Here is a 24921-nt window from a genome sequence, read left to right as displayed (position 1 = left end):
CCAAGCTGTGTACGGCAAGGATGGGACTTTGCTGACTTCAAGTGAGGAAGTCGTAAGGCGTTGGAAAGAGCACTTTGAGGAACTCCTGAACCCAATTACATCAGACACACCCTCCCTGATAGGAGCAGAGCCTGAGGATGATGGGGGTTCGACGTCGATCTCTCGGAGTGAAGTCACTGAGGTAGTTAGACAACTCCGCAGTGGCAAAGCTCCGGGGGTTGACGAGATCCGTCCAGAAATGCTGAAGGCATTGGGTGTTGATGGGCTGTCTTGGTTGATACGCCTTTTCAACATTGCGTGGAAGTCTGGGACAGTGCCGAGGGAGTGGCAGACTGGGGTGGTGGTTCTCCTTTTCAAAAAGGGGGACCAGAGGGTGTGTGCTAATTACAGGGGTATCACACTACTCAGCCTCCCTGGGAAAGTTTACGCCAAGGTACTGGAAAGGAGGGTCCGGCCGATAGTCGAACCTCAGATTCAAGAGGAGCAATGTGGATGCCGTCCTGGTCATGGAACAACTGACCAGCTCTTTACTCTTGCGGGAATCCTGGAGAAGGCCTGGGAGTATGCCTATCCAGTCTACATGTGCTTTGTGGATTTGGAGAAGGCGTATGACCGGGTACGGAGTACGGAGTGAGGGGAACCCTGCTGAGGACCATCCAATCTCTGTACAGCCAAAGCGAGAGTTGTGTCCGGGTGCTTGGATGTAAGTCGGATCCGTTTCCAGTGGCGGTTGGTCTCCGCCAGGGCTGTGCTCTGTCACCTATCCTGTTTGTGATTTTCATGGACAGGATTTTTAGGCAGAGTCGTGGCCATGGCAGAGAGGGTATACGTCTTAGGGGGCTAAAGGTTGCGTCACTGCTGTTTGCAGATGATGTGGTCCTGATGGCACCTTCGGTTCGTGACCTTCAGCTCTCACTGGATCGGTTCGCAGCCGAGTGTTCAGCGGCTGGAATGAGGATCAGCATCTCCAAATCTGAGGCCATGGTTCTCAGCAGGAAACCGATGGATTGTACAGTCCAGGTAGAGGACGAGACTCTGTCCCAGGTGGAGGAGTTTAAGTATCTTGGGGTCTTGTTCACGAGTGAGGGAAAGATGGAGAAGGAAATCAGCCGGAGAATCGGAGCAGCTGGGGCAGTATTGCAGTCTCTCTGCCACACTGTTGTGACGAAACGAGAGCTGAGCCAGAAGGCAAAGCTCTCGGTCTACCGAGCTATCTACATTCCTACTCTCACCTATGGTCATGAAGTGTGGGTCATGACCGAAAGAATAAGATCGCGGATACAAGCGGCCGAAATGAGTTTCCTCAGAAGGGTGGCTGGCATCTCCCTTAGAGATAGGGTGAGAAGTTCAGTCACCCGAGAGAGACTCGGAGTAGAGCCGCTGCTCCTTCGCTTGGAAAGGAGCCAGCTTAGGTGGTTCGGGCACCTCGTGCGGATGCCTCACGAGCGTCTCCGTGGGGAGGTCCTCGTTACACGTCCCACTGGGAGGAGACCCCACGGCAGGCCAAGGACCAGATGGGGGGATTACATCTCCTCTCTGGCCTGGGAACGCTTCGGGATTCCCCAGGAGGAAGTCACTAATGTTGCTCTGGAGAGGGAAGTCTGGGGGTCTCTGCTGGAGCTGTTGTCCCCGCGACCCGATTCCGGATAAGCGGTTGAAGATGGATGGATCTGTGCATCTCCTAAAGTTACTCTAGTAATGTATGAACATATGACACGTGTCAATATCAAAATATTACTTTAAATTCCTTTTTGGCAACCAAAAATGCATTGATTTAATGAATACTTCCAAATAATTGTATTAATGTGTATTATGTGCTTGAGCAAATAACAGTTATTATTGTATGTAGCTTTTAAACAAGAAAGAGGTTTTAGCACATTGGCTCTACAACAGTCCTTTACAATCTCATTATTACCATAGAAATGGCCATCTCTTTAATTTTTCGGACACGATAAATGCCTAAATAATTTCAAACACATATCTTTATGATAAACCACAAATATTAAGTGTCTGTCTTACATTTAGTAATCAGTTGTGGACGGACAAAGGCCAGCATTGAAGCCTTAACAAGTGTGCGCGCTACTGCGGCGGGAATCAATTTTGGCAGATGCACCCACCCAAAAAAATGTGATGCCCCCCTGAAGATTTTCTGCTGCTAGGGCAGCTTCTTTCCCAGGCATGAAGTATGTGGCAGGCTAAGTGGTATAGAAAATTTATGTGTAGGCCTACTGTTAGGTATTGAAATATTTTTCATGGACATACAAACTATGAACTGCATAAACAGTTGCTTTCCCCAAAATGGTTTTCCTTTGTAAATGGTCATAATACTCACTGAGCCCCATCCACACTGGGCTGATAAAAACCAGGTTTCTGTTGAAAGGACAGGGTAAATATTAGAAAGAGAGGGGCTAATATCATTAAGGAAGTGGAACGAGTAAATCCACGCTTACCTGCAATCTGAGAGGTTCAAATACCCCAAAATCGTCATTGGGTATCGTAGATGAAATCACCTTCAAATAGCAAGGAGCATACATTAACATATCTTATATAACATTTTCTATGTTGGCACTACACAAAACCTGTGCCTCTGAGCAAAAGGGCACCTCAACAGTAGTTTGAACACAAATTAACCTCTCTCAAACTAATAACTGCAATTTATATTTGTGTTATATTGGGGGAAACAACTTTGATTGGGTGCGGATTTTATGAAATTTCAAACCTTTCGAAAGGGATGAGCAGTCCTTCATTTTATGGTAAATTTATTTTAACAGGTACAGAATATCAACAAAAGAACAGGCGATAAACACAACATAAAGTTAGAAAATGTATTTATGTTTAATTAATTGAAATATCATCAACACTTAAGACTTTTAGCATATCAGTATGTGAAATTATATTATGGAATGGATTAAGTAAAGATGTGAAACAATGTCCTAAAATGATCCAATTTAAAAAAGAACTGTTCAAACTACAAATGTTTGCCAAGTACAAGGAAGACTGTTATTGGTACATGTCTTGAACTAGAGGAAAATAATATATTAGTTATCTAATCACAATGATTTACCTAGTTATGAATTACTTTTGTGATCGGTGAAATGTTTGAAATGTGTTAATCCGAGTACAGGGCGGTAATTGATATGAAGTGGAAAATGGGTAGGATTAAATAAGTGTTGCTTCTTTCCACTCCTTTTTGGACTTCTTGTAAAGGAAATGTAAAAGTGTGATGCATCATTTTGAAACTGTATCTATGTTCAAATAAACCAATCTTATTCTGAATAAGTATTTAATCATTAACTAGTTTGTTTTTGGTTATGGTATTATTTTATTTTGAACATGCATACAGTTACAGAATGGTTCATCACATATTTACAGTCTGTCATTACAGCATGTCCAAAAAGAAGCATGAAGAATCAAAGCTAATTTATTTGTACCCCTTTCTGTTTCATATAACATTTCTAAGACTTTTCTTTGTACTTAATCCGTAACACAAACAGTGCTTCACAGTGTAACACAAATAAATAAATGAGTAAGTAAATACATAATAGATAATGTTCTCTCAGTATGTAAAAGTGATGTGGCCTATACTTATCTTTTATTTTGTATTTCAAATGCAGAATTTTAGGAAGTAAACTAAATAGCAAAGTTTGCCCCAGATTGCTAATATACCTGTGGCGATGGGGGCATGGCTAGTAGCATGTGGTCAATATGACGACGTCATTTAATTTGCATAATTGGTGTTGATGCATATATTTTCTTTAAAAAGACTGGTATACATTCAAAATTAAGTCTGTGTTATTCAGTAATAACATGTATTTTTTTCTTATATTTTATCTCTAACTGATGCTGCTTATTGTACAATCTACTTTATTGAGAATATTTCAAGTTCCAGGAAAGTTCTCCAATTCTTTTATTGACTTCTTCTTTGTTAAAAACAACGAGCAAAATATCTTTTTCTGGTGTTATTGGAGACCAAACTCTTGTTTGGAGACAGTTTACTTCTGCCGCTCAATGTCCGCAACAAACAACGAGAGCTGCAGCGAGCCTGACATCACACTTGCTTGGTGCTGATGATCAAGCTGCAATTTCTCTCCTTAAAAGCCACATTTTGTATATCGTTATACGTGGGTATATCTCGGCTACACTGCAACTGGAAAGTATGCACAGTTCTTTACTTTTTCCACGTTATTATATTACAGCTTTATTCCAAAATATAATTAATTAACTTTGACCTCAAAATTATACACACAATACCATATAATGACAATGACAATTTTTTGCTAAATTATTAAAAACAATAAATTGAGAAATCACATGTACATAAGCATTCAGTTTTTGCCATGAAACTCAAACTCAACTCAAATGATCATTATTGAGATGTTAATACAGCTTAATTACAAACCCCAAAACCAGTGAAGTTGGCACGTTGTGTAAAATCGTAAATAAAAACAGAATACAATGTTTTGCAAATCCTTTTCAACCTATATTTAATTGAATAGACTGCAAAGACAAGATACTTAACGTTCAAACTGGAAAACTTTGTTATTTCTTGCAAATATCGTATTTTTCGGACTAAAAGTCGCAATTTTTTTCATAGTCTGGCCGGGGGTGCGACTTATACTCAGGAGCGACTTATGCATGAAATTATTAACACATTGCCGTAAAATATCAAATAATATTATTTAGCTCATTCACGTAAGAGACTAGACGTATAAGATTTCGTCGGATTTAGCGATTAGGAGTGACAGATTGTTTGGTAAACGTATAGCATGTTCTATATGTTATAGTTATTTCAATGACTCTTACCATAATATGTTACGTTAACATACCAGGCACGTTCTCAGTTGGTTATTTATGCGTCATATAACGTACACTTATTCAGCCTGTTGTTCATTATTCTTTATTTATTTTAAATTGCCTTTCAAATGTCTATTCTTGGTGTTGGGTTTTATCAAATAAAATTCCCCAAAAAATGCGACTTATACTCCAGTGCGACTTATATGTTTTTTTCCTTCTTTATTATGCATTTTCGGCCAGTGCGACTTATACTCCGAAAAATACGGTAGCTCATTTGGAATTTGATGCCTGCAGCATGTTTCAAAAAAGCTGGCACAAGTGGCAAAAAAGACTGAGAAAGTTGAAGAATGATCATCCAGCACTTATTTGGAAAATCCCAAAGGTGAACCGGCTAATTGAGAACAGGTGGGTGCCATGATCGGGTATAAAAGCAGCTTCCATGAAATGCTCAGTCATTCACAAACAAGGATGGGGCGAGGGTCACCACTTTGTGAACAAATGCGTGAGCAAATTGTCGAACAGTTCAACAACATTTCTCAACTAGGAATTTAGGGGGTTCACCATCTAGTCCAGGGGTGGGCAATTAATTTTTACCGGGGGCCGCATGAGCAACCCGAGCACTGCTGGAGGGCCACACCGACAATATTTAAATTAAATTTTGCTCAAATGATTTTTGATATACCGTAAGATAAATAATAATAATAATAATAATAATATTTTCATTTAACCTAACTTATCTTTATACAAAAGCAGATGGCTTTTGATGGTTTTATTTTTAACACTTTCTTACACAACACTTCCTGATGTAAAATACAATGCAAACATTTCAATTTCTGTCACTTTATCCTGCATCCTCTTTGTTGTGAATGTAGCACGCCTGTAAGGTGATTGGCGAAGAAGGAGGAAGCGTTGCTGTTGTGGAAACGAGGAGTGAGGATAGACGTGCGTGTGGAAAGAACGAGATAAGTTGAGCTGTGTTAGTATAGGTTACTCAATAAAAGTTTAAAAAGAGCGTCAGACTTGGTGTGCACTTCTTCTGGACGCTACAATTGGTGTCAGAAGTGGGATGAAATGCCTCCCAGTTCACCTTGCCATCAAACCTTGGAGTCTTCATTGAGGGCGGAATTCCCCCATGCGAAGCAGCGTGCGCTTCACCTGTAGACGCTGCCTCTCTCATTCCTCCCTCTCTCTCTCTCTTTGCGACGAGCTCACGTCCGGGATTCACACAGACATCTGCAGTGCTGCCGGCACCTTAAGTCCCCACTCAATGTCCTTCCCCTCCCGTTCAATCTTGACAAAGTCGCCAGGAAACATCGTGGCACGTACCTCCCGATGACGTAGCACGTACCTCCCGATGATGTAGAACGTACCTCCCGATGACGTAGCAGGCTGAGCACACAAGCAGCGCAGTATGCGCACACAAGCAGCGGCAGTATGCGCAAAGTTTTACTTCGTTAAGTATACGGGGAAAACCGGGAGGGTCGGCAAGTATGCAGCTGAGCCGCATCAGAGTGGTCAAAGAGCTGCATGCGGCTCCGGAGCTGCGGGCTGCCGACCCCTGAGCTAGGGAATAAAACAACTACACTACCCAGCATGCAACGGGAGTGACGAGCATGCGCGGTAACCCCATAAGTGTTGTTGCATATCGCCACCCGGCAGCTAAGAATGAGGTTATGAGCATGCTGTGAACTCAGCCAACACGCCTAGTCTGCATTATTTATAATTAGACAGACAACACATATACAGTGTGATTTTGTTTTGTTTACAAGTAAAGAAAAACAAAAGTTAAAAAAGGGAGATGGCATATATGTATGTGCTGCGGTTGCTTTAAGAACGTTGCGACAGCTGCCGTAAAGGAGGTGCGTTGCTAGCCTGGTTGCTATGTTTCCGGTTGGTCGTAAAAGTGTTCATCATGTGTTTGTACCCTGCTCAAATCTCTCAGTAAAGTTATTCATTGGATTATACCTTTTGTTTTGAACTTTATTACACCTTGGAGCGCTTTTTCCCGTCCATTTTTTTCCTGCTTTCCCTATCTGCGCCTAATGACTGAGCTGCGTGACGCCATTTCTTGTGATGTCACACGGAGCATTTCTGGTCGGGACGGGATTCGTTCCGAGGGATTCGAATAAAGAACCAACTCTTTTTCTTTACTATAGTGGTCTCGATAACGGGTACCGGTTCTCAAAAAGGGATTCGAGTCCGAGGACTCGGTTCTTTTCATATCGAACAACCGGGAAAACCGGTTTCGAGTATCATCCCTACTTAATAGTCATTGCAGATATCACATCAAGAAAGAAGTGCAAGAAAATATCTGTAGACCTCAGAGAGAGGTTTTTTTCGAGGCACAAGTGGGAAGGGTACGAAAAATTATCTGCTGCCTGTAGGTCCTAATGAGCACAGTGGCCTCCATCATCCATAAATGGAAGAAGTTCGGAACCACCAGGACTCTTCCTAGAGCTGGCGGTCTAAATTGACTGATCGAGGGGGAGAAGGGCCCTAGTCAAGGAGGTGACCAAGAACCCGGTGGTCACTCTGTGAAAGCTACAGCATTCCTCTGTGAAGCGAGGAGAACCTTAACAGAAGCACAACCACCTGTGTAGCAATCCACCAATCAGGTCTGCATGGTACCGTGGCCAAACGGAAGCCATTCCTTTGTAAAATGCACCTGAAAGACTCTCAGACCATGATATACACAATTATCTGGTCTAATGAGACAAAAATTTAATGCCAGGTGTCATGTTTGGAGGAAACCAGACACTGCTCATCGCCAGACCAATACTGTCGTGTTCATGTTTGCAGAAGGAAGAGGCCGGTGGTCATTGCCAGACATCTACCTTTAATCAGCACACCTGTGTATTTCCATTGTCCATAACACACGCACATATATAGTGAGCAGATAGCACCCTCTAGTGGCAAACACATTATCTAACAGTTTACATAAAATATCACAGTTATTACAGCCTTGCATATACAAAATTGCTAAAAGCTTATACTGTCTAAGTTTGTTCCTACGAACATGATGCTACGACCAAAAATGTATTGGGGCGGCTTCAGGTCGGATGCAATAAAAGACCAGTGGAATAGTTTTTCCAAAAATCAATGAAACAAAACATTTGAATGTCTCAAAGTTTATTCAAAAGGCTCTGTAGATTGATAGAAGGAGTTTTAAATCCAAAGGAAAAGACTGTGTATGCTTCATTATTTGCCTTTAATATACCTGCTCCATTCAATTTCATCTCATTCGTATTTCGTTCGGGAGTCCGAATTAAGCTGGCATTCTACATTTCTTTAGCTACCTTCTTAAATAACTACCAGTTTCTTTTTTTCTACCATCGATGCATTTCAAAATGTTTTGTTCTTTTAATTTGTGCAGCAAATAATAAACAGTCTCATCTTCTTTACAAGAGGAGACGGGCGCATGCACGCTATTAAAGGTCCTCTCCTGCCTAAATTTTGTCTATCGTTCACAATCATTTGGAGAGACAAAAACACATGCTGTATTTTTCGGACCATAAGGCGCACCGGATTAAAAGGCGCACTGCCGATGAGCGGGTCTATTCAGGTCTTTTTTCATACAAAAGGCCCACCAGATTATAAGGCGCATTAAAGGGGTCATATTAAGATTTTTTTCTAAATTTAAAACACTATCTTGTGGTCCACATACCATGTAATGGTGGTTCTTTGGTGAAAGTGTTGCATAGATTATGTTTTACAGACTATTTTCAAGAAGCTTTCTGAGCGTCTTTTCAGGATGCGTCGTTTTGTGGGCAGTCTTACCTACATGGCTCGCCTTCGACAGTGTCTACTCCCTGTCATCTTTGTTGTAGCCATATAGCGTGCAAGGACCGGAGTCGAAGTGTCAAAAGATAGAGCTAACTGTTTAAATGACATTCAGACTTTACTTAAGTCAATAACGGAGCAGCATCTTCTCATTTGTGGCTCAATAATGCAACATTAATGCCGGAAATGTGTCCCGTGAAAAACTGTCTGACCGGAAACCTCTAATAACTAAAGTTCCGTGGGTGAATTATGTAAACCCAATACAGTTGTTAGCGCTTTACTAGCTAGTCTACTGACAGATATAAGTAAGAACTTTACGCTACTTTATATTAGAAATGGCAACAGCGGAAGATGAATGCCACATAAGAAGATAAAGAAAAAGAAGACGCTTATCGACTATGATGTCGGCACGGACTACAATGGCGGACTCACGCACATTTTCAGGACTTATGCAGATCCCAAATACATATTAGCAGGTACTAGAAGGTAAGAAAAGTTGATTTTGCATAATATTGTGAAACAAAAAGCCAGATAATATGTCTGCTAGTGAGTGCCATTTTGCGGTCCTTATACACGCACCATAATGATACTTGTATGTTTAATGCGCCGACAATCCATCAAGCGGTGCGGCTTCATAGCTTACCAAAGTTGTACAAAAACATTTTGACAGATTTTTGAGCGCCGTGTGTAATGTTCAATATTCTATGGAACATTTAAAGTTTTGGTGTTGTTTACTGCCATCAAATTGCAGTCTACACGTATCTCAGCAAGTGGGAGTCCCAGTTGTAGCCTTCAAAGCCCTCTAAAACCACTTCAAAATCCTCCATCAACTGTTTTGTAAACACACTCCAAGTATATATATAACATGTAGTGCCAGACTTGTTCATAAAAATATGTAATATGTACAATATTTACCATATTTTGGTCATTTTAATCATTGCCAGAACTAATTCATCTGCGCATTTATTTCTGTTTCCATAGCAGTGCATGTCCGACTTCTGGCAACAACTGTGTGTTCTACTTCCGGAAACAAAGGCGTGTGTGTCTTCTAATCATGGCAGACTTTGTAACAAACAACAAAGACGACTATTTTTGCACACTTCCTTACACTTCTTCCTTCATTTTGGTTTGTAAGGCTGAAATTATAAACATAAAATAAACATTACAAAAGTATAACGTCCATTGTCTATTTTTCATAAATAAATTAGAAGGTTTAGTGTTAATACATTCACACAATAAACTATTGATGTTTAGGCATATAAAAATTAATTAATATCCTCAGCAATTGTAAATGTGCATCAATACAATAAAACCTATGGTGTCGCGTTATTGCCCTCTATTGGTCAAATTGAGCGCTACATGTATTAAACGAGCTTTGTTCGCCAGACAGTTACTTAGACAAATAACAACATGACCACAAATACTAAAAACATCACTAAATTAAAGTGTACTTTTTGCACAGAACGTCACTACAATAGTTAAAAACAAATAAAGTGCACTTTTGTGCATGATGTCACACAAGATATTTCAATAACTGTCAAATAAAAATGAGCTGCATAATAGGTTTGTGCAGACGTTATCTCCGTCTGTTGTTGACTTTTTTTTTTCATCCGGTGTTGATCTGGAAATAGTTGCTTAGGCATTTTGTTGGTGTGGCACCGAACGGTGATGTTGACATGCAGTTTCAATGACTTTTCAAATTATGCTACATTAGCAGTACTGCTACTTTTTGTAGCAACGCTTTTGCCACATAAATGTTGAACATATTCCCGCTTGAAGCCAAACCACCGCCGGACGATGGATCCTGTGCTGTTTTTCTTGGGAATTAATTCTTCCTCCATTTGTTACCAGATTCGCACCTTCTCTCTCTGGTATTACCACTCGCACCTCACCGTTAGCATCACAGCTAACGTTACCATGTCGCTACCTCTCTGCTCCGCGTGAGCGTGTGACGTTGCACACGTGACGTGTGTAAGAAGGTGCGCTTGGTTTACGTCTCCGTGAGAAGGAGAGACAAGAAAGAGTGGGAAACGCATGCAGTGTAATGGCCGCAGCTAAAAGCAACTGCGTGAGAATGTATACTCAAATATCACGATATAGTCATTTTCTATATCGCACAGAGACAAACCCGTGATATATCGAGTACATCGATATATCGCCCAGCCCTACATCATATTGAAATGACTTGAGGCTGTAATTGCTGCCAAAGGTGCTTCAACAAAGTATTGCGCAAAGGCTATGAATACTTAAGTACATGTGATTTTTTTATTTTAATACATTTGAAAAAGTTTCTAAAAAAAACATTTTCACATAGTCTTTATGGGGTATTGTGTGTAGAAATTTGAGGACAAAACTGAAATTATTCCATTTGGAATAAGGCTCTAACATAATAACATTTGGAAAAAGTGAAGCACTGTGAATACTTCCTGAATGCACTGTATATTAAAGTATGTCCACATTGCAGACATTCTGCCTACGTTCCATACAATCGCGTCCATCTTGCCTACGTCACCACAACATCTTGTTTTGGCAGTGCTGTTTTGGTGATCAAAGTCTTATTTTGGCGGCCAAATTTTCGGTGCATCACTAGTCAGTCAATAGTGAACAAATATTAGGCTATAAAGATCCATCCATCCATCCATTTTCTACTGCTTGTCCCTCTCGGGGTCGCCAGGGTGGCTGTAGCCTATCCAAGCTGCAATCCGGCGTATACCTTGGACAAGTCGCCACCTCATCGCAGGGCCAACACAGATAGACCGACAACATTCACATTAGGGCCAATTTAGTGTTGCTAATCAACCTATCCCCAGATGAATGTTTACTTAAATGAATTAAAAATTTATATTTTCAAGGTGTGGTGGCTTTTGTTTTACCGTGGAGGGCCGCCACTATCAATTACATGTCAGGGAGATGCTGAAGGGTGACGACATATAGCACATTTAAAACCTGAAATGTGGTCCTCATTGGGCTAAATCTGTGACCTTGTGTACTAAATTTCATGCCATCTCATGTGTCTCATGTGTTCTGGTATGACAATAAAGTTTATTGGATCCTTGAATTATCAGTTGTTAAAAAAAAACGGTACTATTAATTAAAGTTACTTTTGAACAGATATAAATTCTAAAGTATAAAAACTAAATTGTCTCAATTTATATAGAGAGATGTTGTGATTTGTTTGGGCACAGTAAATATCTTGACATAAACCCAGTGTCACCCTCTTCATACCTTGGGTATCCCTAAAAAGTCCCTCGGCTTGAGCTGTTCCACATCTTTTTTCCTGGGCCGAAACACGACACCCTCAGGTACCAGGAGAGGTGCTAGGACTTAATTTCTCTGAATTTAAAGAAAATACAATTATTTCTTTATTATTGTAACTGCAATTGTAACATACATTAAGACAATTGGGGAGAGAATCACAAGTATTTCCTTCTAGATGCTGTTTTTTACAGCATCAAAATTATTTATCTGAAAAATATAATTTAAACTTTTTTTTTTGTTTACTTTTGCACAGTACTGCACTTTTACCATTTACACTAATATCCACATCTACAGGGAACTAGGGTCTCCATTTAACCACACATGAAAGATTTTGAACTGTATGACGAAAGCAGAAATAAATGTGCAATCCCGGGGAGAAAAGGCAAAGTCAGCAGGGGGAAGTTCAAAGATTCAGATAATTAAAGTGGGCACTTTTTTGGATCTTTCCCGATGTAAAAATCCTTATGTAAGACAAGAACAAATATGTTTTTATTTTTGTATTTTTTTAATGCATTGTAATTTATCAAATACGGCAAGTACGAGGTGGCAAATGCAGCTAATGGGCGTACTCTATCGTGCCCATAAAGCCCTCTATTAAAACATCCCAAAAAACATCAACAGTACTCCAATTACATCTCGGGACCTGAATTTTTACCAAGTGTTAGCGATTTTGTTACTATAAGCGCTAACATTAAGGAGTTACTTTTAGCGCTGCCGTGTTAACAGAGAGCTAACTAGCTTATGCAGCTACAGTATTTACATACTGAGCTGCTGTTGCTGCATCGCCTCTGAGCTGGTGAAAGTTAATTCCTGATTATAAATCACGCCTTTCACTTGTATAGTAGAAGGTTGGTCCCATAAACCGAAAAGTTAGTCAACTTTTAGATTGAATTTACACCCGAAAATGGTGAGAAAGATACTAAAAGATGTCGTTTGCGACCACCTTTTTTTTTTTACCTGCCTGAGAATTGTGATTAATTCTTCATCTAAATGGGAGGATATGAACATCCCATCAGTTGGCATCCCAGTGAGAGCAGACATGTTTGTAGTTTATATTTCTTGTTTAGCACTTTGCAACTTAGCAATAGCGCTACTTGTTAGATCTACTCATCACTTAGCTTTTAAAACTTGGAGCTCATTGTCTGTATCTTCAGGCGCAAAAATATAGAATAGAATAGAATAGAATAGAATAGAATAGAATAGAATAGAATAGGAAGTACTTAATTGATCCCTGGGGGAAATTCAGCACCACAGTTCGCTCACAATAGACAATAAAGTAAAATAAGGTTCTGATTCATCATCTGTCTTAAAGTAGTCATTGTTGGCTTCATGAAGTTTGCCATGACTAATATTAGTAGTTGTTGTTGAAGGAAATAGCGAACATTGTGATAATTAATATGCCGCAATATGCTTAAAATGACCAGAATATGTAAAAATTACATGTTATTATGAGTATGCCTGTTAACTGCATTATGGAGGATGGATGGAGGCTTTTGTAGGAGTGTGGAATAGAGCCAATCCCATTACTTCCTTTGTTAGCTGACTTTCACTTGCGTTTATTTACAAGTTTGAATGCATAAAAACAAGACAAACTTTTGTGTGCTTGTCTCACAGGAGAATTGTAAATGATAGGTCAAATTCCAAATAAAGGGTTGGTTCTCTTTAACCTCCAGGGTGAGGCAGACGCACTATCCACATGTCCACTGTACTGCCCTACATGTTTAAGAGTAGTTACATTTTGCTAGACAATAATACCCAAGTGTCAACATCAGTGAGCTAGTAATTTGATTAATATGAATGAGCTTGTACCATGCTGTTTGCATACAGTAGCTGATGCAGTTACCCTGCCTTCCCAGCTGCCCAGTACAAGCTGCTAAGTAAGGAACAATAATGGCACTTACCAGAATCATGTCCAAAGCCATCTCTAGATTCCCGCCTTGATTGTTCGCCATGAGAACATCTTTTGCTTGCTCCCACTGATCCATTTGACAGTACACAGCAGCTGCGTTATGTGACACCTAGGAGATAAATCAAGAGAAGTCTTATTCATATCATGCTGAGATTATAGAAGTTGTACCATTAATTGGTAAAATAGATGAGTAAATAAATGCATTAAAAAATTAAAGTATTTTAAAAGGTACTTTGTTTTGAATTCGATTTTCCGGTTATAAATATATTTAAGGTTCCAGAATATAAAGAGATATTGACCAGTATAATATTTTTGTTTAAGGATTTATGTCTTAGCGTGGCTCAGATGGTAGAGTGGCCGACCAGAAACTTGAGAGTTCCTCGTTCCAATCCAGCTTCAGCCATCATTGTCACTGGCGAGGTGTCCTTGGGCAAGACACTTCACCCACCTTGCTTCCAGTGCCACCCACACTGGTGTAAATGTAGCATAAATGGGTTTCCCGATCTTTCTGAACCGCTTCAGTCACTAGAGAAAAAGCGCTATATGAATATAATTCACTTCAATTCACATGTATCAATAGGATGAGTTGGTAAAACATATGCGCACCAATCGTAGTGGGTGGAAGGTGCATGGCAGAATTTTTGTCCAAGTCCACTCCGGCATAATGGTGTCATGATCCCAAATGACAGTTTGGACGTTGTTTTTTTTATTTTCCTGTGCTCTATATCATTTCCTGTCCTTGTACTCTTGTTTTAGTAGTATATCCTGTTTGGTCTCGGTTTCTTGCAAGACCTTTACCTTGTGTTTCTTGTCCAGCACACCTGTTACACATTGTTCAACATTTCTGTTTAGTTCCACTTTGTTCCCTCCTTCAGAGATAGTTCATTATCTTCTGTATTCAAAAGTGTTCCTGAATTCCTGCTAAACCTATGTCTATAAGTTCTGCCTGGTACTCAATTAGGGCCGGATGTAGGCCCACCCCTACCCCCCACGCGTGTTGCACCCAATCAATAATTCAGAAAAAATAATCATACTTAGAATAATTATGGTAAATGGGTTATACTTGTGTCACGCTTTTCTACCTTAAAGGTAGGGCTGGGCGATATATCGATATATTGCGAGTTTGTCTCTGTGCGACATAGAAAATGACTATATCGTGATATTCGAATATACGTTCTCACACAGTTGCTTTAAGCTGCCGGCATTACACTACAGGCTTGTTTCACTCTTTCTTGTCTCTCCTTCTCACAGACAGCAAGCGCACCTTCTTACATACGTCACATACGTATACGCCCTCTCGGAGCAGAGAGGTAGCAGCATGGGTAACGTTAGCTGTGGTGCGAATCCGGTAACAAATGAAGGAAGAATTAATTCCCAAGAAAAACAGCACCGGGTCCATCGTCTGGCGGTGGTTTGGCTTCAAGTGGGAATATGTCGAACAAACAACCGTAATTTGTCAAGTGTGGGGCAAAAGCGTTGCTACAAAAAGTAGATTACTGCTAATATGTAGCATCATTTGAAAAGTCACCAGCTAGAGAATGAAGAGTGCTTACTCCGCATGTCAACATCTCCGTTCGGTGCCACACCAACAAAATGCAGAGGCAACCATTTCCAGATCAACACCGTATGAAAAAAATAGTGAACAACAGAAGGCGATTACGTCCGAAGTAACCTACCACATAGCAATTTGATTTCCTATTATGTAGCTCATTTTTATTTGACAGTTATTAAAATATCTTGTGTGACATCAAGCACAAAAGTGCACCTTATTTGTTTTAAACTATTTTAATGGCGTTCTGTACAAAAAGTGCACTTTAATTTAGTGACATCATGCACAAAAGTGCACTCATAGCTTGTTTTAAAATGTTTCTGACAATCTTGCACTTTCTGTTTTGAAATGACATGAATGTTTGTGCCACTGCTTAATAACTGTTTAATAAATACAGTTTTGGTTAATTGACTTAGTTGTGATTTCCCTCTCTGCATGAACGTTTAAAATTAGCATATATTAATGCAGTATGAACAAGAATGTTTTAATGTAGACACATAGAATCATCATACTGGTGTGATTATATGCATCAAGTGTTAATTCAAGGCTAAGGCAAAATATTGCGATATATATCGTGTATCGTGACATGGCCTAAAAATATCGAGATACTAAAAAAAGGCCATATCGCCCAGCCCTACTTCAATGCACTCAAAGCGCTTTGACACTATTTCCACATTCACCCATTCACACACACCTTCACACACTGATGGCGGGACCTGCCATGCAAGGCGCTAACCACGACTTATCAGGAGCAAGGGTAGAATGTCTTGCTCAAGGACACATTACATTAACAACTTACTTCTTTGTCCCGTGACTCCTGTCACATTTTTTTGTCACCAGATGAGCATGTTCACAGGACGTGCCATTTCAAGCATCCGGTGTTCTGACTTCGTGCACAAGCCGTATATAAAAGCCAGTTCAAGAGTTCCGCCTGACATTCATCACACACAACTATTAGATCTTTATATAATCAAAATAAATTGTGAATAACAATGTTTTTTCCATCATTTGTAAAAGGGAGGGTTTCCAAACAAAAAAAGGAGTTACCACCGGTTTATTCATAAAAAACTACAAATATATTGACAAAACAGTTTCTAAACAGCTCTTTAAGAGGAGTGACACAGAAAACCGGATTTTTTCAAAGAGCCATAAATCTATCTACTGTACATAGGTTGAGTATGTTTGGGGGTGCGTGTCAAGTGGATGTACGAGGTGGGCACGGTAACCAGGAAATGGAGGAAAAGCAAGTCCAAATAAGCTACTACTCATTCAAAACAATCCCTAAAAAACGCAACCCATAACTCACGAGATTTGCAAGCCCAAAGTCGCTTATAATGAGAACATTTGGCAACACTGAATGCATCCTGAGTGAGTAAAAAAACAGCTAACGGCGCCGTCTACCAAGACAAAGATATGTATGCTTGCATGTTCGAAATAAACTCAAACTCAAAGATTGTGGATGACTGGCAAGGGGATTCACTCCTTTCCTTGAATTCTGCTATTCCAGTAAAAATGTTTAAATACTCAGAATGATGCACAGAGTGAAACCTCTGGTAGCCTGTTTGAAAGTGAGAAACAAAGAAAACACACAGGGAAGTAGGTCATGTAGTTTGATGACGGCAAAGCTATCAAGTTAATTTTCATTCATTGTTCTATTAATTTTTGAGCAACTATTGCCCTTGGCCTGCAATTGTATTTAATTTTCATGTCTCTGGATCTTCTATTTAATGATTTTTAACGCCTTTCGAGCTTTACTTTCTAGAAAAACCCATTAAATGAATTGAAATATTTTTCAATGACCCACAAAAAACCTGATGAAAAGTTTGAACTGGATTGGACTATTTTTGTGACGAAAACTTTTTTTTTTTTTTTTTCATTTTCTTCCACTTTCTTTCTTTTCTTCCTGTTTTGAATCACAAGCATTGTACAGAACCGTAGTAGTTTTAAAAGACTTGCAACCCTAATAGACTGGGCTGTCGACAAAGAATTGTGAACAATGTGTGAAAATGAGTTGGGCCAGTGTCAGACCGGCCAGCTGTTCAGCTTATAGTGCAGTCCAGGTTGTCTGTAGTCAATGACATTGTTTCCTCTTAAGTGTTTCTGTGCCCAGACACAGTCAGACAGAGCCTCTTCCAACCTGCAGACAAATTAGGAATAGAAAAATTAATGTAACACAATATACATGTATTTCAAAATAAATATAGCACTTTAGACAATGCCGGATTAGATATTGAAATTATTTTTGTTTGTATTGATGTGTATTTCTACAGTCTGCTGACATGTAAGCAGAGTAGTAGATTTTTGTAAAAAGCTTTTATAATTGTAAAGGACAATGTTTTATCATCTGATTGCAATAATGTAAATTTGTTTTAACTATTAAATGAACCAAAAATATGACTTATTTTATCTTTGTGAAAATATTGGACACAGTGTGTTGTCAAGCTTATGAGATGCAATGCAAGTGTAAGCCACTGTGACACTATTGTTCTTTTTTTTAAATTTTTTATAAATGTCTAATGATAATGTCAATGAGGGATTTTTAATCACTGCTATGTTGAAATTGTAACTAATATTGATACTGTTTTTGATAATCATTTTTGTTTCACTACTTTTGGTTTGTTCTGTGTCGTGTTTGTGTCTCCTCTCAATTGCTCTGTTTATTGCAGTTCTGAGTGTTTCTGGGTTGGGTTTGGTTTTGGAATTGGATTGCATTGTTATGGTATTGCTGTGTATTGTTTTGTTGGATTGATTAATTAAAAAAAAAAAAAATGTATTAAAAAAAATTGATTTTTTAAAAATGAGAATCGATTCTGAATCGCACAACGTGAGAATCGCGGTTCGAATCGATTTTTTCCCACACCCCTAATATATATATTTATATATTATATACATTAGGGCTGGGCAACGATTAAAATTTTTAATCATAGTTAATCGCACTATTTCTCTGATTAATCACAATTAACTGCATTGTATATGCAAAACCCAATAATGAATTCAAAAGTAGTGTGTAGTGCACCTTTATTGGAATATTCGCCCGTATGAGCAAAAGCGCCAAAACATTTGTTGTGCAAACACAATTTAAATCAGTACTTGTTAAACAGTAGCAGTTAAATAGCATATTTTATGAAAATCAACTCAAAAAATGTCAATACAAACATTCAAGTTTATTGCCACTGCCAGGGTATTTAAGTTATCCTATTTGTTATGGAAAATAAATATAATCTACATACAAATCCATACAAATCCCCGAGCCACAATCATAACATCCGAACAGGCAATTTCTGAGGTAACAGCAGAAACATGTTCCTCTAATTTTCCTTTCCATAATGCCTCTCCTCTGTTTTCATTATAGACAGAAGATGTGAATTTATTTATTTATAATGCAGCACCCACCTTTCATCAATATAATGCACTGTAACTCCGAGGTATTATGCTTACCGATTGATGTCCAGTAGTCCCCACTGAGAGCAACTACAGCTGCAGGTTGTAAAGGTTGTCACTTTTACAGTCCTCTCCTTTTCATACAAGTCGTGTATTCTTGGTGCGTCTTGATGGCGGCTCATCCGTGCCGTCACTTGTTGCGATTCACACAATGTTTCTCAGGCCGCGTCTTCCACAACACTAATGGGCCTACAGTCTGTAATTATCCACTTCGCTATGGCATTTGTTAGTTTCTCTTGCTCTCGTTTATCTATACTTCTCCCGCACCCTGCATTTGAAGCCTGGCTCCACTTTCTGCTTTGTTGAATGGTTTGCTCGCATCAAGTGTGCTTCGCGTTAAGGTGATATTTTAGACTGGAAGTACTCCTGTGATAAGAAAATTCAGCTTGGCAGTGGCTACAAACCACTTTGCTTCTGTCAAATCCGCCACCTGGAAGTACTTTATAATGAAAATGACCCTGTAAAATTTCTGTTGAGTTACCCTTCGTCTCCATGCTTGTTTTGTTTTCTTCCGCGTTCTCCTTCCTTTTCCGCAGGAAACAGCAATAGGCGTTAACAAAATAAAAGCATGTAAACAACATACGCAAATGCGCGATAAAAAAAATTGTCGGCGTTAATAGATTGATGCGTTAACTCAAAATTAACGCATTAATTTGCCCACCCTAATTTATATATATATATCATACTTGCCAACCTTGAGAGCGTCCGATACCGGGAGGTGGGGGGTGGGGGGGGGGGGGGGGGGGGGTGGGGGGGCGTGGTCGGGGGTGGGGCTGGGGCGGGGTTGAGGGCGTGGTTAAGAGGGGAATGTATTTAAGCTAGAATTCACCAACTCAAGTATTTCATATATATATATATATATATATATATATATATATATATATATATATATATATATATATATATATATATATATATATATATATATATATGAAATACTTGACTTCAGTGTTCTGTAGGCTATACAGTAGATGGCAGTATTGTCCTGTTTAAGAGTGTCACAACATTGCTGTTTACGGCAGACGAACTGCTTTACGGTAGACTAAACGTGACTGCTGTTGTTGTGTGTTGTTACCGCGCTGGGAGGACGTTAATGAAACTGCCTAACAATAAACCCACATAAGAAACCAAGAACTCGCCCTCGATCATTCTACAGTTATGACGTCATTGGGCAGGCAAGCTGTTTATATTGTGGGAGAGCGGACGTGAGAACAGGCTGTCCCCACTCACTCAGGTCCGCATTGAGCTGGAGGGGGCGTGGCCTCCAGCTCCGGCTGAATACCGGGAGTTTGTCGGGAGAAAATTTCTGCGGGAGGTTATCGGGAGAGGCGCTGAATATCGGGAGTCTCCCGGTAAAAACAGGAGGGTTGGCAAGTATGATATATATATATATATACAGGTATATGTTCCTCTGTCATATCAACAGCAGCCGCATTTTCTCACCTGCACCAACACACACACTCATGGCACTTACCGTAATCACCGATGCGTTTATGGCCTAACAAAAAGTCGGACAACTCCAACACCACACGTAAAGTGTAAATTCCAGGTTGTTACACTATCACTACTGCTTTTTCTATTGTCATTTTTTAAGAAAGTTAATCTATGGATATTAATCATGATATGCTGTTACTAGATTACAGAAATGCTAATAAAAAGATATATTTTACAGACAGAAAGTGACAGGAATGTACATTTTATCCCATGCTTACATCAATGTGTGCAACAAGTGAATATTTTAAGAGGAACTAAATGTGATCTCTGAAAGGGGTGAATATACTATCCAAAGCAGGAGCCCCACCCAGACATACAGTAGTAGCTATATGTTTTTGTAATTTTCATTTTTAGTGAAAATACAAAAGATTATACAAACCCTGTTTCTATATGAGTTGGGAAATTGTGTTAGATGTAAATATAAACGGAATACAATGATTTGCAAATCATTTTAAACCCATATTCAGTTGAATATGCTACAAAGACAACATATTTGATGTTCAAACTGATACACATTTTTTTTTTGCAAATAATCATTAACTTTAGAATTTGATGCCAGCAATACGTGACAAAGAAGTTGGGAAAGGTGGCAATAAATACTGATAAAGTTGATGAATGCTCATCAAACACTCTTTTGGAACATCCCACAGGTGAACAGGCAAATTGGGAACAGGTGGGTGCCATGATTGGATATAAAAGTAGATTCCATGAAATGCTCAGTCATTCCCAAACAAGGATGGGGCGAGGGTCACCACTTCGTCAACAAATGTGTGAGCAAATTGTTGAACAGTTTAAGAAAAACCTTTCTCAACCAGCTTTTGCAAGGAATTTAGGGATTTTACCATCTACGGTCCGTAATATCATCAAAGGGTTCAGAGAATCTGGAGAAATCACTGCACGTAAGCAGTTAAGCCCGTGACCTTCGGTCCCTCAGGCTATACTGCATCAACAAGCGATATCAGTGTGTAAAGGATATCACCACATGGGCTCAGGAACACTTCAGAAACCCACTGTCAGTAACTACAGTTGGTCGTTACATCTGTAAGTGCAAGTTAAATCTCTCCTATGCAAGGCGAAAACCGTTTATCAACAACACCCAGAAACACAGCCGGCTTCGCTGGGCCTGAGCACATCTGAGATTGACTGAAACAAAGTGGAAAAGTGTTCTGTGGTATGACGAGTCCACATTTCAAATTGTTTTTGGAAACTGTGGACGTTGTGTCCTCCGGACCAAAGAGGAAAAGAACCATCCGGATTGTTATAGGCGCAAAGTTGAAAAGCCAGCATCTGTGATGGTATGGGGGTGTATTAGTGCCCAAGACACATCTGTGAAGGCGGCATTAATGCTGAAAGGTACACACAGGTTTTGGAGCAACATATGTTGCCATCCAAGCAATGTTACCATGGACGCCCCTGCTTATTTCAGCAAGACAATGCCAAGCCACGTGTTACATCAACGTGGCTTCATAGTAAAAGAGTGCGGGTACTAGACTGGCCTGCCTGTAGTCCAGACCTGTCTCCCATTGAAAATGTGTGGCGCATTATGAAGCCTAAAATACCACAACGGAGACCCCCGGACTGTTGAACAACTTAAGCTGTACATCAAGCAAGAATGGGAAAGAATTCCACCTGAGAAGCTTAAAAAATGTGTCTCCTCAGTTCCCAAATGTTTACTGAGTGTTGTTAAAAGGAAAGGCCATGTAACACAGTGGTGAAGATGCCATTTCCCAACTACTTTGGCACGTGTTCCAGCCATGAAATTCTAAGTTAATTAGTATTTGCAAAAAAAAAAATAAAAGTTTATGAGTTTGAACATCAAATATCTTGTCTTTGTATTGCATTCAATTGAATATGGGTTGAAAAGGATTTGCAAATCATTGTATTCCGTTTATATTTACGTCTAACACAATTTCCCAACTCATATGGAAACGGGGTTTGTAAATACATTAGAAAATAATCGCATGGAAGTGACTGCTTCCATGTGATTATTACAATAAGACATTTAAAATTGTTATGTCAGGTTTAGGACAAGTGTGCGTCTCATGTTGCTCACATGTGCTCAACTGAATGCTCAGGGAAACATATTAAACCCCACGTCAAATTAACTCAAGAGTCAAAGGCACTTCATTCAAGAAACAAAGACCCGTTCTTCTTCCTCCAGCAACTAAAACAGGGAAAGGAGGTTGCAACACTGAGTAAACAAATGTGAAATTAAAATGCTGTTATCAGTTAGTTATTGTATTTTTAGGGAGAAACAGGGCAATAGCTGATGAACTAAAGATAACTGAAAATTAATGAAGTAGTAGTATATGTCCGGAGACTGTAGATCTTCAACTTTGGGAACGTAATTTTGATGTTTATGTTTTGGATCAATGGTGAATTGACAATAAAGAGTCTTGAAATTACTTAGACACCTCCAGATTGTATTTTTCAAAAAAAGCAATTAGCGATGTTTTCTGGTTCTTCGGGACAATTTAGACACTGACATAGCAGATGTAAAATCATACTCAATGTCACTTACGGTAATTTAACAGTCCTATTGCAGGCTAGAGTTTGTTAAGGGTTGAAAAAATATTATTTAGAAATATTTGCTAGGCTGTATTAAACATTTTAACAGGCCATATATGGACTTTGCAAAGCTGAGGTTTGCCCATTTCTTACTTTGAATGACAATACGAGGCTTAGGTTGTGCTATAGGCAGATTTTTTATTGAATAAGTGTGTGAATGTGAGTGTGAATGTTGTCTATCTGTGTTGGCCCTGTGATGAGATGGCGACTTGTCCAGGGTGTACCGCGCCTTCCGCCCGAGTGCAGCTGAGATAGGCTCCAGCCCCCCCGTGACCCCGAAAGGGACAAGCGGTAGAAAATGGATGTCTGGATGAACTACATGTAATTTAACTTCAATATTTGTTACATTTTATTTAATCTTTTATGCTTTAGGCAATCCGTACAATGTACAACTAGCACCCACTTAGCATTTTCACTGCGATGCGCCTCTTCATAACTCTGGAAATGACAGAAATCCACAGCACAAGTGCAGAACATTTAGAATGTGTTGAACAGTGTGATAAACACATTGCAAGTGATTCATTCCATATAGTGAAAGAAACTCCCACTATACTTCAGTATGGTCATCGATGTCTATCTTCTGGAGAAGTAGTGACACTTGAGTGAACCACATTTGCAGCTAAAGTATTTACTCTTCACTGTCCAGTAGTGATCACCATAGTCAAACCTGAAGAAAGCAGATAATGAAATCAGCGAAACTTCAATAAAATATATTTTTTTGATAGTTTTTCAACGACAATATAAATTCAAAATACATCATTTAACATATGATGTCATTGCTGTTTTTGCAGTAATTAATAAACACAAGAACAATATGGAGCCAAAAGTTAAATTGTTTACACTGACCCAATCTGCTCTCCAGCTTTGATTGGCCTGTTGGAGAAGAAGGCAATCCGAGGAAACCGCAAATCCTGGTGCATGGTGAAGACCTTCACTGCCAGAAGGTTTGGCTCACAAAGATGGTTAATGAAGCGGCCAATGTTACCAAAAAGTCTTGCATCGATGCAGTGTATGTCACCAACCTGCACAAATTGACCCAAATAAGACAATCCTTACATGTGAGGATTGGTTACCTCACATGTATTCTCAAGGTTTAAAAAGTGTAAACTCATATTTATAAATGAATTCAAGGTTAAATATTTTTTTAAAAAAGACTAGAAACAACTCAAAAGAATGAATCACACTGTCCTTTCAACTGTTTTTGGAAAATGTTACATCTACTATACCATCTTTCTTTAGACTAAATCTGGTTCACATGGCTACATGCATCAAAATATGCAAACTAGTAACCCACGAGACAAAAAAGTTTTTAATTTATTTTTTTTCTGTAATGATGTGTTTGTAGCTTTAAATTACTTCCCTGAACTATATCACTCGCTTTTTTGAATTTGCGAGGTTGTATTTATTACCACCTGTTTAATTTAACATTGCTCATCCCGGTCTCCTATTTTCTGTCCGATTAAACTAAAAAGCAAAACAAAACAATGTTAGCGTTATCATTGTTGCCTTTGTCTTGTTATAGTTTTTTGTTCTTTAATTTCTCGGACACTCCTCTCTTGAATTAAAACGAGTGAAATGTTGCGCTTGTCTCCTGTTATTGTTTTTTGTGTGTCCTGTTATTGTTTTTCTGTCCTTTCTCTTCTATCCACAGGGTCTTCAAACAGACCAAAGCAAGTATTATTTTTGATGTTGTATATTCTACCCAATTGTTCTGCTGACTGCAGACTAACATTTCTCCAAATATGTTTTTTTGGCAGCAGAACATGAAATGTGACTCACAGGTATAATGTGTGTGTGTGTGTGTATATATATATATATATATATATATATATATATATATATATATATATATATATATATATATATATATATATATATATATATATATATATATATATACATACATACATACATACATACATACATACATACATACATACATACATACATACATACATACATACATACATACATACATACATACATACATACATACATACATACATATATATATATATATATATATATATATATATATATATATATATATATATATATATACATATTAGGGCTGTGAATCTTTGGGTGTCCCACGATTCGATTCAATATCGATTCTTGGGGTCACGAT

The 24921-nt window shown here is 38.9% G+C and overlaps 2 protein-coding genes across 3 annotated transcripts in view; both read right to left on the bottom strand.

Moving 5' to 3' along the window:
- The window catches only part of LOC133652375 (neutrophil cytosol factor 2-like), a 35023-nt gene extending 15741 nt beyond the window's left edge, over positions 1-19282 (bottom strand). Inside the window, exons 1-5 of the mRNA XM_062051066.1 lie at positions 18729-19282; positions 17319-17427; positions 13734-13850; positions 2451-2510; positions 2333-2370 (exon numbers count right to left, since the gene is read on the bottom strand). Of these exons, the coding sequence (XP_061907050.1) occupies positions 2333-2370; positions 2451-2510; positions 13734-13850; positions 17319-17427; positions 18729-18853 (449 nt within the window). The 5' untranslated portion in view covers positions 18854-19282. The remainder of the gene's footprint in view (positions 1-2332; positions 2371-2450; positions 2511-13733; positions 13851-17318; positions 17428-18728) is intronic.
- A 3626-nt stretch (positions 19283-22908) lies between these two features.
- The window catches only part of LOC133652374 (histone-lysine N-methyltransferase EHMT1-like), an 89705-nt gene continuing 87692 nt past the window's right edge, over positions 22909-24921 (bottom strand). For both annotated transcript variants that reach the window (XM_062051063.1, XM_062051064.1), the window contains 2 exons: positions 23640-23815; positions 22909-23460 (listed from right to left, as the gene is read on the bottom strand). In XM_062051063.1, coding sequence (XP_061907047.1) covers positions 23367-23460; positions 23640-23815 — 270 coding nt within the window. In that variant the 3' untranslated portion in view covers positions 22909-23366. The remainder of the gene's footprint in view (positions 23461-23639; positions 23816-24921) is intronic.

Source organism: Entelurus aequoreus, linkage group LG06 (assembly GCF_033978785.1).
Source record: "Entelurus aequoreus isolate RoL-2023_Sb linkage group LG06, RoL_Eaeq_v1.1, whole genome shotgun sequence".
Classification (NCBI taxonomy): Eukaryota; Metazoa; Chordata; class Actinopteri; order Syngnathiformes; family Syngnathidae; genus Entelurus; species Entelurus aequoreus.
The sequence above is the reverse complement of the archived record's forward strand: the minus strand, read 5'-3'. Positions and strand labels throughout refer to the sequence as shown.